The 17,758-nt window shown below is 40.1% G+C and overlaps 3 protein-coding genes across 3 annotated transcripts; 2 read left to right on the top strand and 1 right to left on the bottom strand.

The window, feature by feature from the left end:
* Positions 1 to 1,736: 1,736 nt before the first annotated feature.
* On the top strand, positions 1,737 to 6,784 carry msl1b (MSL complex subunit 1b). Its single transcript, XM_075456762.1, has 8 exons — positions 1,737 to 2,221; positions 2,310 to 2,509; positions 2,627 to 2,946; positions 3,092 to 3,156; positions 3,261 to 3,328; positions 3,763 to 3,887; positions 4,005 to 4,077; positions 5,162 to 6,784. The coding sequence occupies exons 1-8, from the start codon at positions 1,823 to 1,825 to the stop codon at positions 5,250 to 5,252; spliced, it is 1,341 nt and encodes a 446-aa protein (XP_075312877.1). The 5' UTR covers positions 1,737 to 1,822; the 3' UTR covers positions 5,253 to 6,784.
* A 950-nt stretch (positions 6,785 to 7,734) lies between these two features.
* chmp2a (charged multivesicular body protein 2A) lies at positions 7,735 to 12,244 on the bottom strand. Its single transcript, XM_075456763.1, has 6 exons — positions 12,082 to 12,244; positions 10,523 to 10,690; positions 10,252 to 10,431; positions 10,029 to 10,159; positions 8,744 to 8,805; positions 7,735 to 8,644 (listed from the first exon to the last, which is right to left on the bottom strand). Exons 2-6 carry the CDS (start codon positions 10,688 to 10,690, stop codon positions 8,523 to 8,525), a joined length of 663 nt encoding a protein of 220 aa, XP_075312878.1. The 5' UTR covers positions 12,082 to 12,244; the 3' UTR covers positions 7,735 to 8,522.
* A 617-nt stretch (positions 12,245 to 12,861) lies between these two features.
* On the top strand, positions 12,862 to 15,843 carry mrm1 (mitochondrial rRNA methyltransferase 1 homolog (S. cerevisiae)). Its single transcript, XM_075457245.1, has one exon. The coding sequence runs from the start codon at positions 13,077 to 13,079 to the stop codon at positions 14,259 to 14,261; it is 1,185 nt and encodes a 394-aa protein (XP_075313360.1). The 5' UTR covers positions 12,862 to 13,076; the 3' UTR covers positions 14,262 to 15,843.
* Positions 15,844 to 17,758: the final 1,915 nt, after the last annotated feature.

The raw sequence follows: 17,758 nt of genomic DNA, 5'->3' as shown, positions 1-17,758 counted from the left end.
AGTCACTTTATGAACTAAGTAAACTCAAATTTATTGCTAAACTGTCATCAATATCAAGGCAATATGACATCAATATGTTCTCATCTCTCATCAAACTGGTACTATTACTAGTGTAACTTTAGTAGAAATTAGTAACTTCCCAATATACTTTATGGGTTGATATACAAGTGTGAAAGTGCACTTAAATTACATTCAAATTTAATAGCAATATTCTAACACTTCACGATATTGAAATAGAAATTAAAAACACAAGTTTTCAGCAGACTGTTACAATAATGATTCTGAAAACACAATTTTGGAATATATCCGAAAATATTTAACAAAAAACTTCAGTTATTGCAAATGACTTTAATTTAAAATATAATTTATTTTAATGTATACCAATAAAGTGTACAGTAGTACAATTATTTTAAAGTGCGTGGAAATTGCTATTAGATTTCAAGCCGTGGCATTAGCATACTTCTCATTTATTTCTAGACAGTACACTTTGTACTGTTTGTTAGTTCACTGGCAATTCAAATAGAATAAAGTATATTTTCAGAAGAGCAAATTACCATGTCCTCCAATTTTAGAGAGATGTAATTAGGTATGAAACTGGTTCATATGCGTTTGTAATCATTTCTTTACTAACGAAAAACCCCCAGTCTGTCCCGGCAGTGTCAGGGTCAGTGTCACTCATTGCGTAGCAACAGACCACGCCCACCACAACATTGCATTTTTCAAATATGCCGGGGCCGTTTGTAGCTGAATTTGCCAGGATAGAGAGATTTTGATTAAATATACTGTGTCACTTCCAGCCAAAGGTTATTACTTTTTGAAAACATGGGTAAAGTGGCCAATAACGACGTCACAACATGGTGTAATCACAAAATTATGCAACGTAATGACAGTGAACTATGTGTCATCGCCCTCTACTGGCGCCCTGCCGGTAGAAAACTCCAAAACACAAGAAAATGGACAGCCAACAAATTACGCATGCGCTCTAGTCGGCGCTTTAATTCTTGAGGAGGGAACATGAAGGCACTTGTAGGCTGACTTGAATCGCTGTCCAGGTAGGTTTCAAACACATAAAGGCACGTTAATAAAAAGAGATACGTTTAAACTTAGTGTTACGACACGGACGTTACACCCGTTTCGCTCCGCAAACGCAGTGTGCAGGTGAAGTTAGCCGGCTAACGTTGGCTAGCTAGCTAGCTGTTATTGTTTTTCGTGATTTCGCGAGAACCAAAATGGAGGAGATGGCTGCTGCCAGTGTCCTACACAGCCACTCCCGAGTCCTTGTTGGAAGCCCTCACGCTAAAATGTCTGCCTGGGCGCAGCACTTATGAGTTGAATTCCTCTGGAATTGACTACTTTCTTTTCTGAGCCATTTTCCCCGTTTATGAACGCAGAGCTAATGTAGCTTAGCTTGATTTTAGGTGAAGGATGCACACTTTAATCTTGTAGTCATCTTTGGTTTCAGTATATGTCGAAAGTGTTCTGCTCCGAAGTTAAAGGCAGCTTGCCTTCGGTTACACAACTATAAGCTGATAAATGTCTTTATTGTTCTTTTTCCTACAGCAGCTACGTTCACATGGCAAAGCGCACCGCTGAGGCGCTGCAGGATGAGAGGTCGTTGTGCTCGTCATGACTCTGTGGTCCACGCTGTTTCCTAAAGCAAGATTCAAGCAGAACGCTGACACTGTTGACTTTGACTAAACTCACTTTGCGTCGCCACCGTGAGTCCTGCGACTTTTTTTTTTTTATATATATATATATAGATGTTCAAGACGTGCAGAGGGGCGAGAACCCAAGTAAATCAAAGGACTTAGATCAGAATTACATGACAAGCAAAGTTGCAGAAATAGTTAAAGGAGAAAAAACTGTGGGGGTATTGTCCCCTGTCAGACCAATGGGGGGTGAGGGAACCCCAGTGAAAGGTAAACCCCTCTCTGTTGACAATATGGATAATCCTCAGATGACTGTGAACAATAATCCTAAGGATGCTGGTGCGGATGACAGTGCGAAGGGGGTTGTCCCTGGAGTTCTTGGCACTGCATCCATTGAACTCTCCTCTGAGGGCAAGTGGAGGAACATCAGGAAAACCCCTGCCAATCCCCACACACAAGCCAACTGCCTCCGCCAGATCCTCCTCCTCCAACTGGACCTCATTGAACAGCAGCAACAGCAGCTGCAGTCCAAGGACAAGGAGATAGATGAGCTCAAAGCAGATAAGGAGACAGTATGTACAAGTATTTTATTTTCTATGTGTTGCTATGTTTCCAGGACACAAATATTTAACTGTTTTATAATGTCCTTGTCTTCTGCAGCTACTGGCACGCATTGAGCGTATGGAGCGGCGCCTCCAGCTCACACGGAAGGATGTTCCCCGTGACAAGCGCCTTTTCCAGCCCTTGGAACCATGGACCCCTGACAAAGAGGACATATGGGATCTGGACATAGAGGAGGGTCCACAACCCAACCAAGCCACTCCACTCCCATTTAGCCGGGGTGGCAAAGGTCAAAAAAGGTAGCATAAACTACAGCTGATACAGCAAATGGATTTTCCCAGTTTTTTTTTTTTTTTTTTTTTTTTTTTTGTCGTCATATTGTTGCATTCATTTTTTTTTTTTATCTTTGCACACAGAAAGTCTTGCTTTGGAGATGCAAAAATTCAGAAATCTCGGGGTAAAACTGCAAAGCTTAGTCCCCAGAAATCTGAAATCGAGCCCGGCTCTCCCAACCAAAGAGAGCTGCGCAGTAAGGAAACCCCAGAGAAGACTGTTCCAGTGCGGTCTGGGGTAGAAAGGGACAGTTTGCTCCCATGCAAAGAGGAGTCTGAGCTGAGCTGTCAGATGGAGGATCTCCCCTTCATGTCTACCACAGAGATGTATCTGTGTTGCTGGAACCAACCTCCTCTTTCCCCTCTGCGGGAGACTTCTCCTAAAAAGGAGGAAGAGGTGGCCAGTGAGTGGACTCCTCATGTAGTACATGATATGCTGATTGTTTGTAAGCCTAACCTATATTCCACCTTTAAACACTTAATCCATCAAATGTACTGAACACACCATCTATGAATGATATCCTTTCCTTTATTCTTTCTGCATGCTAGTTCCCTCTTGGAGGGAAAACTATATAGAGCCATTGGAAGAGGACTCTTCTTGTACTCCCCCTGAGGTGAGGCATATTTGAAAGGAAACATTTTGAGTTTTCTCACATTAAATCAAAAACCATTTAAATTTTAGAATTACATATGTGAACTTGTCTTCATTGTTATCAAGCCACTGGACGACAGTGTGTTTTTGAAGCGCCACGCAAAGCTGGAGTTGGATGAGAAGAGGAGGAAAAGGTACCAATCACAGATTGAAGTTATTTGAAATAAATTCATATTTGTGTGCCAACTGAAATGGTCACATTTAGGTTTGTTTACAGATCAAACACAATATGACACCTGCGTTGTACAGTTGTTGTTAACAGTCAGTAAACAAATGCTCAAATGGTTTTATCTTCCCTTTAAAGTTTACCGTATTTAATATTTAACTAAAAAAGTGAATTGTATAGTGGAGGCTAAATTCACATATATACAAGTACACTAAGGTACTACACTTATGATAAACCTTCAAAAACAATATTGAAAGTAAATCATCATCATCCTCATCATCTGTTGTAGCTTAGAGACAAAACATACAGCCCACCGGCTCTGTTGTACTCTAAAGGAAGGCACTGATTTGTGATTTGATCCTAACTCGTCAGTTTTCCCACCATCTTTGTGTCCGTTTTCAGATGGGACATCCAGCGAATCAGAGAGCAGCGCGTGTTCCAGCGTTTGCAGCAGCGCATGAACAGGAAGAAAGTCGTCCAGGAGACTGAGCCCGATCTGTCGTCCTTCTATCCCGACACCGAAGACGGTACAGCAGCAGGCTTTAGTACGCCTGGATAAAACTGGGTGCAAGACGATGTAGCAACAGAAATGATTTTTGAATTTATTCAAGAGACTTATTACTCATATATTTTGTTTCTTCCAGTTGAAACTATTGTGATCACTCCCTTCTTGCCTGTGGTTGCATTTGGCCGGCCGCTGCCCAAACTCTCACAACAGTAAGTTCGAGGTGTTCTCCTTTAATTCTGTCACACGTACTGTGTGGCTGTTTTACACTGCTGTAAGGACAGCTGCTTGTCAGTGAGATTTATCTTTAAAAATGTTGAATTTTAAGCAGACATGTTATACTATTTTCTCACAATCTGACATAAAGTTTCTTAATAACACTTCTTTTGAAGTTGATTATTTTAGGGTGTGGAGTGACCCATTGGACTCAGGGTCTGCCTCTTTTGAAATATGTAGTGCTTATAACCCCTGGAGCATGTTATTACAATATAAGAGAGCTCAGATCACAGAGTAATCTTATAGGAAAATATTTGAATATATTTATTCTCCAGTACTTGTATCTGCAGTTCATCGGCCTCGAGTCATACGTTGAACACGTCATAGTTGTTAAACAGGTGCAGCTGGTCACTTAGTAACAACGTCATAATTCCTCAGTCACGCTCCATAAACTCTGGACTTTCCTGTTGCTCCATTATGCTATACTGATGGTGCGCTCAAGACAAATGGGAAATCTGAATGTCTAACTTACTTTTGGTTAAGAAAAAAAATGAAAGGACGCCCATTAAAAGTCTGATTTCCTTCCTGGGATATAAAAACCTTAAAGTATTGGTAGAGCATTACTGGCTCGTTCGTTTGTGCAGTTAAATTAACTATTTAACTTTAACTTGAGTTTTAATGGTAATCGCGTTAAGTTTTCCCTGAAAATCTGCACAGCTCACTCAGTGTCACTTTTTAAATTTTTTTTTTTAACATTTTCTGAACCCAATATATATGTTCTCACGCACAGTAAAAAAAAGATTAAGATTGCAGATTATTAACAGACCCAAACAGGTTCCTGATTTAGGTAATGTGGATGTTTCTGACCTCTGCTTGAGGTTTAAAGTTTTTTTTTTTTAACATTCAGACGTACAGAAGATATTCACCAATGATTTGATTTTGGGTGTCAAGCTCAGACTATAAAGGATCTGAAATCAGTCTCCGAGCTTGATTGGTCCCCCGAAGAATTTGAAAACAAAAGTTGTTCTCAAAAGTTTTCACTTCTGAACTGAAAGTTGATCAAATGGCATTCCCCTCCAGGAACTTTGAGCTGCCTTGGCTGGATGACCGAAGCCGATGCCGCATCGAGGTGCCCAAAAAACACACGCCTCACCGGACCTGTCGGAAGTGAAACCCATACTACATTAACAGCGAAGAGATGCCGCTCAACGCCTGGTTTAGAAAATGCTCCATTTGTCTTGTGGGGGGAGGTTGGGGTTGGACATATCACTCCTCGGTGAACTTTTGCCATTTCCAGCTTCCAGCTTCCAGCCTGACTTCGGCTGATCTCCTGCAAAATATCGGAAAATTATGTGACATGGGAAACGGTTGATGCTGCATGATTACAGCCCCCGTGTTAGCAGCTGTTCAGTGCATGTTCTGTAACATGTTTGAAATGTGTTTTGTTCAAGCTGTGCCATCCAAACAGATTTTTATCACACAAAGGGGGAGCTTCTTTCTGCTTTTACGCTTAGTGTTCCCACAGAATAACCCGGGAACTGTACACTTGAGCGTGTGGGGAGGGGGCATTTGTCGCCCTTTAGACTCAATATGAAGCTTAAACTGTTCATCACAAGCAATACAGTTGCATCGTCATGCTGTGGGTATGTTTACCACGTGCATTCTTCCTGCCTAAGTGGAAAAAAAATAGTCAAAATCCAACTGTTATCGTGGTGTGTATCGCTTATATTGTTGTTCGCACACAAATTCAGTAAGATTTCATCAAAGTCGTGTGATGTTGGGAGTTTTGAGCCAGCATGATTACATATAGTTAAATAAAAAATCTTAGTTCTTCAGCCAAGCCAATGTAAAGCAACAGCTAATAAATGGTGGTTCGATGTTCTCTTGAGGGTTTCCTTAATGAAAACAAAGGCAGGGAAAATTAGACTGGTGACGATTTTGCCTTTAAACTCAGTGATTCTGTTCCTTGTTTCTATTACTTTTATGTGAGTTGCATGGACTCTATTTACCTGTTGCAAAAATAAGATGGTAGCATGGCTTGACCCCAGAATGGAGAATAATCTCCGCTCATTGGGCTACAAAAAAAGACTATTGTTCTTTGAAAGCATGACTTTTAGCTGCTCCGTTCAGCGAGAACTGAAGCCTGAACAGCCTCCTCATGAAGTGGTTTTCGTGTTTCCAATCTTAACAAGAAGCTTACATCCAGTAAATATTAGGCAACTTATGCGTATGCGTTGATCTCTTGCATTGGCTGATGTTCAAGGGAGACGTTTTAGATGACTAATGAGCTTTCTATCTGTAGTTCTAGCAATGTTCGCAGGTGCTCTTTGACATGCTGCCAGTTAATCGCGGCCTCTCTGAGCTAATCTCAGTTTCAGTCGCAGTGATTTATTTCTGCAGGCGTTTCCTCCTCGCTGCTTTTGCTCAACCTGTTCGGCTTATGATGCAACGGCTTTCTGCAGCTTCAGTACTTAACCTGTCAGGCGTTTTTGTCGAGGCAGCGTTTGGAAAATACACAGTTGATTTGTTTTGGGTTTTTTTGTTCCTGTACATAGCTTTCAGAAACGAATGTACATAAAACATGGCTGTTATTTTTTTATTATTTAATGTTGAAAGTGTTGAGTACATTCAATATCGTTCTATAATTGTATGTTGACAAATTGACAGTTTTGAAAGTTTTTTTTTTTTTTTTTTAAATAAAAAAAATGTCTATGATGTGGATTTGTTTATTTTGTATGATTTATAAGGAATGTTAACATGACAACCACTTACCTAAACATGTTACAGTTGTCTGATGAAGATGAGCTTTAACTCTCATCTCTAATTTGAGACTATCCGCATCCAAATTGGAGAAAGGGTTTAAAAAATGAAAGCTCTTCAGTATTTAGGCCAAACTTTCAGGGGCTCAAATGTAATTGAAAAGATTAACTTGACCATTTTACACAAAATATCTATCTTTATTACTGCTGTAAGCATTATTTGCAGGCATTTAGTGAAGGTTTAAAACATAGGAGGGGGGGCTTTATTGATTTAAAAGCACCACCTATTGGAAGATGAATGAAATGTGGACAGAGTGCGCGAGCAGCCGCAATCTTACAAAAATATTTTGAGAAATATTTTCTCAGAGAAAAGGCTTGCTCTGTTTCGTTAGCTTGTACAATAGCATTGAGCTAACTTGCTAATTCATGCATGGTTTGCCTCAAAATACCCAAACTGTCACAAAAGGTTGGAGGACAATTTCAGGGCTGCTTCTTTTTGTCATGCAATGCACTACTCCAACAGAGCAGTATTGTCTTGGCATGTCAACAATGCTACATTTGAACCAATGACAACAGAAGAAAAAGCTGTGATAAAATATCTGGAGTCAAGTTCTCTCTTGTTTAAAGCATTCACTCCAAATCTGGTTCTGCTTCCATCACTGCAAGGTAGCTTTACGGGTCTGTTTAAATGCAGACAGTCCTCTCTGCTAGAATGAAGTTAAATGAAGTGTGAACTCTTATTTCCATGCAGATTTGAATTCATTTTTATGGGCGTTGTTTTGTTTGTGTAAAGGTGATCCATTTAAGAGTTGTTCATGTACATAAAACACGGGAGTCATTCTAAAACTCGTTAGTGCTCTTTGATGACAAAAGAAAACCCTAATTACACAAACAGTTATTTCAATATGGAAAAAAAAATGTTTATTGAGTAAAGAAAAAAAACAGGAGACACCACGACTCCTTATTAACATTTTGGTGAAAAATGCTCTCAGAAAAAAACACTGACAAACAGGGCAAAATGCAGGAGTGTCTTTCCACTGCTTCAGAAGCAGCTGAACATATATTTCTTTGTAAAATAAACCGTTCTCTTAGTGAATTTAGTCAGCCGAGCTGTTAGAGAGACAATTGCTTTGTTCACCATCTTCTGCAAGATCCTCTAAACTGGCAGCTCCCGCTAATAAGCAGAATCAAAAGGCTGATCATTTTATGATGATCACATCAAGAACACCAAACCTGCCTCGTGTACAAAATGCGCTGATATTTCTAAATGTCAATATATAAAATTTTATTTTCTGTAATATTACCAGCTATGATTTGGATTCCTTTAAATATTATGTAATTAGTGTTAATTGTGAAAACATGCTTTGAGAAGTCAGTGTGTACACAGATTCTGAAACAAAATGTTCACTTTTAGTAAATCTGTGTCATTTGGTTGAGTCAAATTGCTAGACTTATGAAGGACAATGACCCTTGTAATATTTTTGTTTCCTTGATAAGATACATAATACACATAAAACAAAAAAAAACCTCAAACAGAAAGCCGTACACCTTTATAACGCAGCTTGTTGGCCGTGACAGCCGGTCGGTTTTACCTTCCAAAGAATCTAGACTGAGATTCCAGCATGTTTGTATCTGTATTAACGACCTTGCCACAGTACGCTTGTCTGACAGTCACTGTGCGTTCAGTCTCTCCGGAGGTTATTCAGACGCTCCTCCAAATCTGCGTCTGCGTCGGCCAGAGCGGCTTGAGGCTCGGCCTTCTTTCCTCCAGCCACCGACAGGCTTCCCCCGGTGGCCGGAAGATCTGAAACAAACACACAGCCGGCATTCGATGTTACGCAAAAATACCCCGAGAACACAAACTGGTTTATCAACGACCTTGACACACTGTTTTTTTTCTTACTTGAGAGTTCATCGGACAGATTCAGACCGAGCTCGTCCAGCACTTGGGACACGATGGCGTCGCTGCACCCGAAACGCAGACACATCAGAAACAAATCAGACCGAACACAAAACACAAACTGGGTCAGTTATATCGGGCTGTGGAGGGTGAATTGTTTGGAACGATAGGAGCCCATTCCACAGTTTCCATAGATTTGGGCAACTAAGGAGACTGATCTACAACATCTGTCTCGACTTTGAGGCTCTTGAATAGTGTAGTACAGAAACACAACACACTTCCAGTTTTGTGCCTCAGCTGCATCTTGATTATCTGGTCTACACATTCCTTCCAACAGAAGTGACAATATGAGTACTTTTCGCTCCCATTTCCTCTGCACAATTCTCCATCATTGGACCTAAATACGCATACAATCTATTTGCGTATAAGCAACTGGACACAGTGGGTGGCTGCCCACTTAGCTTAGCAGGGCTTTGCCCTTTTCTGGAGTCATTATGACACAACAAGTAAAGACTACACAAAGCCACTGCTCCCGTCTCTGTGCTGACGACATTTTACTCCTTCTTTACTGAACACATTTGAACTTTTCAACTCATTTTCTGCCTCACTGACTTTGTCAGAAGAACAAGGAAAGTGTGTGAAGTGTTACAAGTGAGGCATTAATATTCCGAGGCACGTGAGACTTTCCACATAAAACAAAGAGAAGTCGGTCTGATTTTAAAGCAGAACCAAAACTAAAGTCAAAACTTTCCTTTTCTCACAGGAATAGAACTAATACCTGTGGCTGCATGTTTGAGCATCTGTATGTAATGTAATGTATTATGTATTGTCTTATTTCCCATGTTTTGTCCTTCTATGTTAAGCAAACCGATTTAATGTGTAATGAAATACGATATACAAATTAAATTGCCATTGCCAGATTGCCTGAAGCTTTTAGACTCTTGAAGAACCACATCATGCAACAAGACTCCTTTGTGGTGTTGGAACTTGTAGGTCACCGGTTTACTGGACTTTCGTCTTTCTAAGATGTATTTCTTAACTGGTTTGCTTTCAAATATCTTAATTTTTCTGAATTGAAGAAACAGTTTGGGACTCTGGACAGTGTCAGGCTAACTGTTTCCCCCTTTTTCAAGCCCCCATGCCAAAGTAGCTGCTGGTTTTGCTTATATGTAGAGACAAGACAATGAAAAGGACTAAAAAAACAAGATGTAATATAGCTATTTTACGTATTAGTTTTGGTGCATATTTTGTTTGGGGGGTGTGGGAGTGAGTGGCGGAGGTCCCTTACCTCTCGTCCTCATCATCCTCATCGCCCATGGCGTCATCGATGGCGTCATTCATCATCTCCTCTTTCATGTCCATGATTTCACTCTGTCGCTCAAAGTCCATCATGATTTTCTGAATCTGAGGCAGCTTCAGCTGTAAAAATTAAACAAATAGAACTTCTCAACAAAGAGGTGTATGGCTTATTTGCATTGTGCAGTGCGTTTCAGCGCATATCAGACACAGACCTGTCTGTTCATGGTGGCCATGGCTTTGGTGACACCTTTCATAGCCTGTGCCATGCTGTTGTTGGACTTGAGTGTCTGTATCTTTAGACTGACAGCCTGAATGTTGGCTTTCATCATGATGAACTTCTTGACGTAGCGCCGTGTACGAACCAAATCCTTGGCCATGATCTTCACTGCATCCTGTAAAGATTGAAATGACACAAAACAACAGTCAGGTTTTCTTCCTGTACGAATATCTCATCATTCAGAAGCACTGCTTCCTTCAACTCACCATTTGTCCCTGTTTGGCCATTTTCTTGATGTCAGCAATGATCTTCTTCTCCTGCTGCTCCAGTTTCATTCGCTCTCTGTCCAGTTCTCTCATGGCTCGGTTGAGCGCCCTCTGATTCTGCCTCAGCATCTCCTCCGGAGTCTTCCTCTTCCCAAACAGGAAGTCCATCTGGTTATAGTCAACAAAAGCAAAATGTTAGAAAAAAGTACTCAGTTGCTGTCAAAAAATATACATACATATTCAAAAATGTCATCATAGTGGTTACTGTTGGTTAAACGACAAACCTAGGAGCGATGTGATGAACATTTTCCTTGTTCTTTCTGATGTGATGCTACAATAAATAGAATATTTGTCCATAATATCTTCTAAATGTCATCCCTTTGCCTGACAAAATGCGACAGCCATAATTCTTAGGGTGTTTTACAGACCAGAGGCCCTAATTTAAATAATCACAGTCTACAGAGCTAAATTAAATCAATTACCACAATTAACAGTAGTGATAGTATGTTTGAAGAAACCAGACCTGATTAAAGCTTTGTCCAATAAAGATGATCTATTGCTGAGATATACGGTACGCACCTTAGATATTTAGGTGCTGATATATGTCAAGTAGAAGCAAGAAAGTCTAAGAGAAGTTTAAAGAATGGATAAAGTCTGAATATGAAACCCGAAGGTACGAAAAAGGAACTGGCTTCTTTGTTCTTTAAAGTAAACACTCCACTAAAGACGATTATTTACAGCTTCCTTTGTTTTGAACATCTACCCAAGGAAACCCTCCTAATTAATAGTTTGCTGTGTCACAGGTATAGAAAATATAAGTATAGATCTTTAAATGTTCTGTTTTAGAGACGTTTAATAATTCATGTTTTGAAAGTTTAGGAAATTCAGAAAACGAATCGTTGGCTATTCCGGTAATCAGCTAATTATTTGAATCCCACTCGAAGATCCTGGGATTTGCTGCTCTCATCTTCCAATTTTTGAGGATCTTCTTTGTTATATATAAAAGTGAAGTTGATATATTTGGGTTTGTGACATTTGAAGATGTAATCTTAGATTTAGGGAAACTGTATTAGGCAACTGATGAAAAACAATGGTAGAAAAATTGATTGATGATGAGAATTAGCCTATGCTTAGTTAAAGTATTAAATCCTGGTTGAAACATGAAAATTAGTAGAACTGTGCCTTTTTCTGCTAAAAATATTGCTTATATAGTTAATCGTATATCAGTATTGTTAATTTTTGTCGCTGTCAGCTACAGGTAATTGCATAGTTGTGAAAAAAATGGGGGATTTTCAACTTTACTGTCCATCATAAAAAAGAAACCCACAGTAAACAGTTTCACGTACATAAAATAAATAATAACGCGGTTTCGGTCGTGTTAGCCCTGTCACCAACTCCCTTGTTTGCTGGACTATATTACTCAGTGTTTAGTTATGTGACTAAAGGCCTGGAGTCTTTTTTCGGCCGTGTTTAGTTCAGCTGTCGTCCCCTCAAAAGCGTCTCTCCCATGATACGAGTCCACGGTCCAAACCCAGCGGTCTACAGCCTCTAACACTCACCGTGAATCAGACCAGTCGGTGAGACCACAACAATCCAGAAGATAAACGGCACTTTGGGCGTCCTCCGACTTTAACTCGACTCAAATTTAAACGATTATTTGTTTTCTTTCCAACACTTCCGTGTTGCAGTAGTTGCACTTCCGGGAAATGACCTCATGATGACGTCAACTTTGCCGTTGCGTCAAATTGCGTAAACAGGAAACACATTAGAGCAAAAGCCCTCAAAATAAAACTCCCATGTTAAGTTAACTAGTCTCAGAGCTTTAATGAAATACTTGTAGAATAAATGCAAAGGTGATATCAAAATTAAAATATCTGATTCCAGTATAAATGGCTGTTATCTTCACTAGAATATAAATAGTAGAATAATCCCAAATTTCTTATTTAAACTTTTACATATTTTCTATACTTATATTGACTGAAAAACATAAGAAGGACTCTGAAAGGGTTTATACAAAATATTCAGACCAAATACACTTGTGTATGATGACTATCATTATTTAAAAAATAATGAATAGCCAACACTCAGTGACCACCTTATTTGATAGACCTGTGTTTAAGTATATAGCTACTTACTCTTTTTCATGCCACTGCCATTATCAGAGGTTCTTGCTTAAAGATATGACGTGTGGAATTTGTCAAGCTACTGATTTTATGTTTCTTTTCATCTCGCAATCTCCACTGATTATTTTTCCAATAAATATGAAAAAAATATAGCTTTATTTTCATGGGAAAAACCTCTTGACATCCGGTTAAAATACATGTTGCTTGACGTAGCTCGCCTTGCACATGTGCGTAGGTCACGGCAACGATACAAACGTGTATGTTAGAGAGGATAAATCTATATCATCCTCAAAGAAAACTGTGGCAGTTAGAACCGAAATAATTATGGACACATGAGTTGATCTGTGGATTATTGGACTTATGAGGCAGCTAAGGCAAGTTACCTTGGGACAGACTTAGTTTTCTTTGGACATATTTACAACTGTTTGAATATGTTGGTATCCATTTGTGCACAACAGCACAAGTTTCTTCTCGCCTGGAGCAGAAAACTGACCACGGTTTCAAGAGTGGGCTCTCAGGTTGCCTCGTATCATGTCACAGTCGCCGCCCTGAGCCCAGAGGACAGAAGCATCAACCCTGCAACAAGGAGACGCCTCAGACGGTCAAATACCTCCAGTGTTCCGGACAAGCCTGCTGTGTCTGAAGGAAGCCAAGTTCGTGGGAGGTCAGCTCAGACTAAAGCCTTGGAAAATGAGGTCCCACTGTTGCAGAGTAGGAATCAGGGGAGGGGAGAGAACTTCAGAGTATCATCTGAACTCAGGAAACTGTGTCTGGAAGACTTCCCTGCAGACAGGGAGAGGCAGGTGAAACAGAAGTCAATGCTGGACTCCAAAGCAGAGACTTATGAGATTGTCTTTGGCGTTGCTCCCTGTCTCTTGGCTCTCACTCAGGGTAAAAGGAAGGCCTGTAAACTGTTTGTGAGAAACGGTGAGACCTCAACGAGGGCTTCCGTGTTAAAGGTTTGTGAGGAGGCCCATAGGCGAGGATTACAAATCAGTAGGGTAAGCAAGAAAGATTTGGACAAGATGTCCTCTGGGGGAGTACACCAAGGAGTCTGTCTGCAAGCAAGTACTCTGAGATACCTCAGTGAGGACTTTCCATCCAACAGAAAAGGCACAAGCACCCCTCTGTGGCTCGTCCTGGAAAGAATCCAGGACCCAATGAATCTTGGTGCCATCTTGCGCTCTGCTTATTTCCTCGGTGTGGACAGGGTCATCAGCAGTCTTCGCCACAGCTGCCCTTTGTCTCCAGTGGTCAGCAAAGCCAGTTCAGGCGCAATGGAAGTACTGGGGGTGTATGGATATGAAAACCTAGAGGATATGTTGAAGCTAAAGGTGGCACAGGGCTGGCAGGCGGTTGGGACAGTGGGAGCAGAGGCAGGAGAGTCCCATATTCCAGTCATTCAGTGTTCAGACTTTCAAATGACCAAACCAACGTTGCTGCTGATGGGAGGTGAGGCGGATGGGCTGTCCCGGGAGCTGCTCTCTCTGTGCCACACCCTGCTCACCATCCCAGCTGGTAGGGAACTGTGCCCCGGCATTGAGTCTCTAAACGTCTCAGTCGCCACCGGCATCCTGCTGAACTCTCTGCTGTTCTCCAGGAAGTCGGGCACATGAGGACCACCACGGGTGTTTGCCCAGCAAAATACACAAGGAAACCGAAAATGGGCCCCTATAAAAGCACATGTTCATGTACATTTCTTCTAGACTTCAGAGGGGGCTTAAAAAAAGACTTTCCTCTTCATTACCACAAACAGGCACACTCTATAAATGTGACACCAGTACACTGTGCTAAACATACTACCGAAAGCTTCAAATGTCTGTTAATCCGCCCCTGAAATTAGTCCCACTTCGCTGTTTACTCCAGTTTGTATCACAATTTTCCAACAACTGCAGCTGCTGAGCACCACTGACAGAATGGAAAGGTCTGACATTATTCTTCTCATGGTAATTGTTGAAAACTGGAATAAAAAAGTACTGTGCAAAAGCTCTTTTCTTTGATTTTGTTTTCAAGCCGCCAGACTTTCTCGTAATCTTTAAAGGTGGTCTTCAGCAAATAGTTTTCCAGGCTCTCTGAAGGCCTTGTACCTGACTTTTTTCAGATGAAAATAGACACTTAGCTAAGAACTAATTTTAAACTGTATCTTTAGGCACCTTATTACCAGCAGCCTGTCACAAAGATGCATAATTTGTTCCCATTTATTTAGTTGCATCTATGAAAAACAGCAAAGATAACACAGTCTGAAAGACAGAAAATAGGATTTCTGCAGCAACAAGGTGATTCCCAAAGAGCTGTTAGCTGAAAACTTGGCATATCTCAGCATGGTGTGCAGTGTGTCCTTAAAACATTTGAGGAAACTGGACAAGTGGAGGACAAAAGAAGAAGTGTCAGGCCTAAAGAACTATCTACAGCAGATGAACAGGATCTGAAAGTGATGTCCTTAAGAAAGAGGAAAAAATCCAGCAGAGACCTGACACAGAAGCTGAGAGATGCATTATTGAAGCAGACAGAGAACGGAACAAATAGCAGCCGACATCCAAAGAAGAGCTTTGGGATGTCCTTCAAGAAGCCTGGAGAACTATTCCTGAAGAATAATTAAAGAAATGACAGAGAGCCTGTCTAAGAGGGTTCACTTACTTTTCAGTCATCATAGAGTGTATCCACTCCCAAATGTTCTCTTTTGATGTGTACCATATTTATTACTGCGTTCAAAGTCCATTCTTATTTTCCCACAATGGCAGACGCAACCCGTCTTTCTCTGCATTTCAGTAGTGCTAGTTGCCTTCATTTGATGGGTTGGTTAGGGTCACACACAAGATTTAGGGCATTCATTTTGTACTGTTTCCTGATGTCAACAAGCAGAAGATGGGTGACGATGTGTAAATACGGATTTTAGGGATGACTGAATATAGAAAAAATAGTCTTACTTGTCATTGTTTATGTTAAAGATTGTTTATCCTTTGCTGGATAAGTTGCTCAGGGAAACCCACAGATTAAGAGTATACCCACCTCTCCAGGAACCACTGGTTCATGCTTTCTTGAAAAATTAAGTTGTTCATACCAAATGCTGACTTTCAATCTGGTTTGAAGTGTACAAACTCTGTATTTGCCTTACATACTGTGTTCTCATTTATGATTGCAAGTGTCACTAAACCACTGCACTTATTTCTAATTTTCCTGCCAATTGTGTTGAAATGAGGGGTGGCTCACAGTAACATTTGAGTTAGAATTTTACGATTGATTTCTCGAATTTTTAAAGTCCATATCATTTTATCAGAAAATTATCACAAGATTTTTCCTTTTTGACACAATGTAAATAGATTGAAACCACATATTTTCATATAAGCAGAATAAACTCTCTTGCTTTAAGTTAACACCAGTTGGGAGAAGTGCCTACAGTGTTTACCAGTCTCAATATATACCCTCTCATACTTAAACACACTGCTCACGAGGCAAAATACTGAATTTAACAAGACTGCCATTCACTTCTTTAGACTAAACAAATAACATATGACATCACACGTTATATATTTACTCCTCTCCTAAAGATGATCTTCCCTGTCTTTTTCTGTTTCCTACATAGACCTTTTCCACTGCAGGTATATTGATTTTCATGGCAGGAAAAGCACAGCTTGGATTTAAAACATTTATGATGAAAATGCAGCAATTTGCACAACAAAAAAAGACATTTACTAAGTGGAATGTGACATCAGTCAGTGCTCCTGTGGCTTCCTTGCTAGGACATGTCAAAATAAGAAACGCATTACTTTTTACTACCCCATTTTTTTCTTTTTGTTTCCATTCGGTATGATGGTCTGGGTCACAGTTGGTGTTTCAAATGGGCCTGATGGGGTTCTGGTGAGAGCTCTGTGTAGCTCAGTCAAAAACCATAGGAAAAGTATTTCAAATGAATTAGTACTCATTTGGAAATATTGACAAAGATTAGAAACCTGAACATAACATGGCAACTTACCCATTCTTCCTCAACAAGGATTAAACTCTTGCATTCATGCCAATGTGCCCCTATAAGCATATACACACATGTAGTTTGCATATGAAAAAAAAGTAGAAATGTTAAGTAAATACATGATAAAAAAAAAAACGTGTCTACTTAGGAAATATTGTCATATGACCATAAACATCATTGTTGTGTGAGAGAAATCAGAGAGACCAACTTGTTCCTCATCCTAGTTCTAGAGGACATATAGATAAATGGTAAATGTAAATCAATGGAACTACAGAATCGCAAAGCATTCAGCCCTACATGTTAAAACATTGTGAGTTTAGAAACTGCTAATGGATTGGATTTTATCAAGATACTTTAAGACTGTATGCCAATGGAGAAGAATTTATCCCTGGACTGTATGAATCACATCAAGTCACTCAGACACAAAGGTTTGCTATTTCCAATGTAGCTGTTACAGGGAAACTATTTTATTGGACTTTTATGGACACTCTGGATGGATGTCAGGTATTGTTGCCATGTAATTCACCAGTTTTGACTGTCAGCCAGTTATTTAATTTGTGATTGTGTGGACGTTTATTTCTATTTTGCCACAGTGGTCATTATGCTTTTCACTTTTTACTGTTAAGCACCATGCTGGACCATCAGTTACTGGCTACAACATCTTTATCCAACTTCACTAGTATTTATTTATATAGATTTTTATCTTCAATTGGAATAGACATTTTTTAAAGTGTATTGTTCATCTCACATTTGTGTTGTTGATCACTGCACATTTACATTACTGTTATTGACCCACATGGCTTTCTAGTACCAACTCTTCATATTATCTCTGGTGGCTTGACTATCACTTCACGGCTGAGAGGATCAGATACTATATATATATATATATATATATACACACACGCGCCAGTCAGCCATAACATTATGACCACTCAGATTATGTTGAGTGAGTCTCTCTCATGCTGTCAAAGAGAGTTCTGGCAAGTCAGGGCATGGACAAAGAACATCTGTAGGTGTCCTGGAGTGTCTGGCACTGTTTTTTTTATCACTAGATTCTTTGGGCCCAGTGGGTTGTGGGGTGGGATCTTTATGGATTGGGACGACTTCCCACAGATGCCATCAGATCAGATTGGTACTAAAGGCGTT

The sequence above is a fragment of the Odontesthes bonariensis genome, chromosome 23 (assembly GCF_027942865.1).
Source record: "Odontesthes bonariensis isolate fOdoBon6 chromosome 23, fOdoBon6.hap1, whole genome shotgun sequence".
Lineage (NCBI taxonomy): Eukaryota > Metazoa > Chordata > Actinopteri > Atheriniformes > Atherinopsidae > Odontesthes > Odontesthes bonariensis.
The sequence above is the reverse complement of the archived record's forward strand: the minus strand, read 5'-3'. Positions and strand labels throughout refer to the sequence as shown.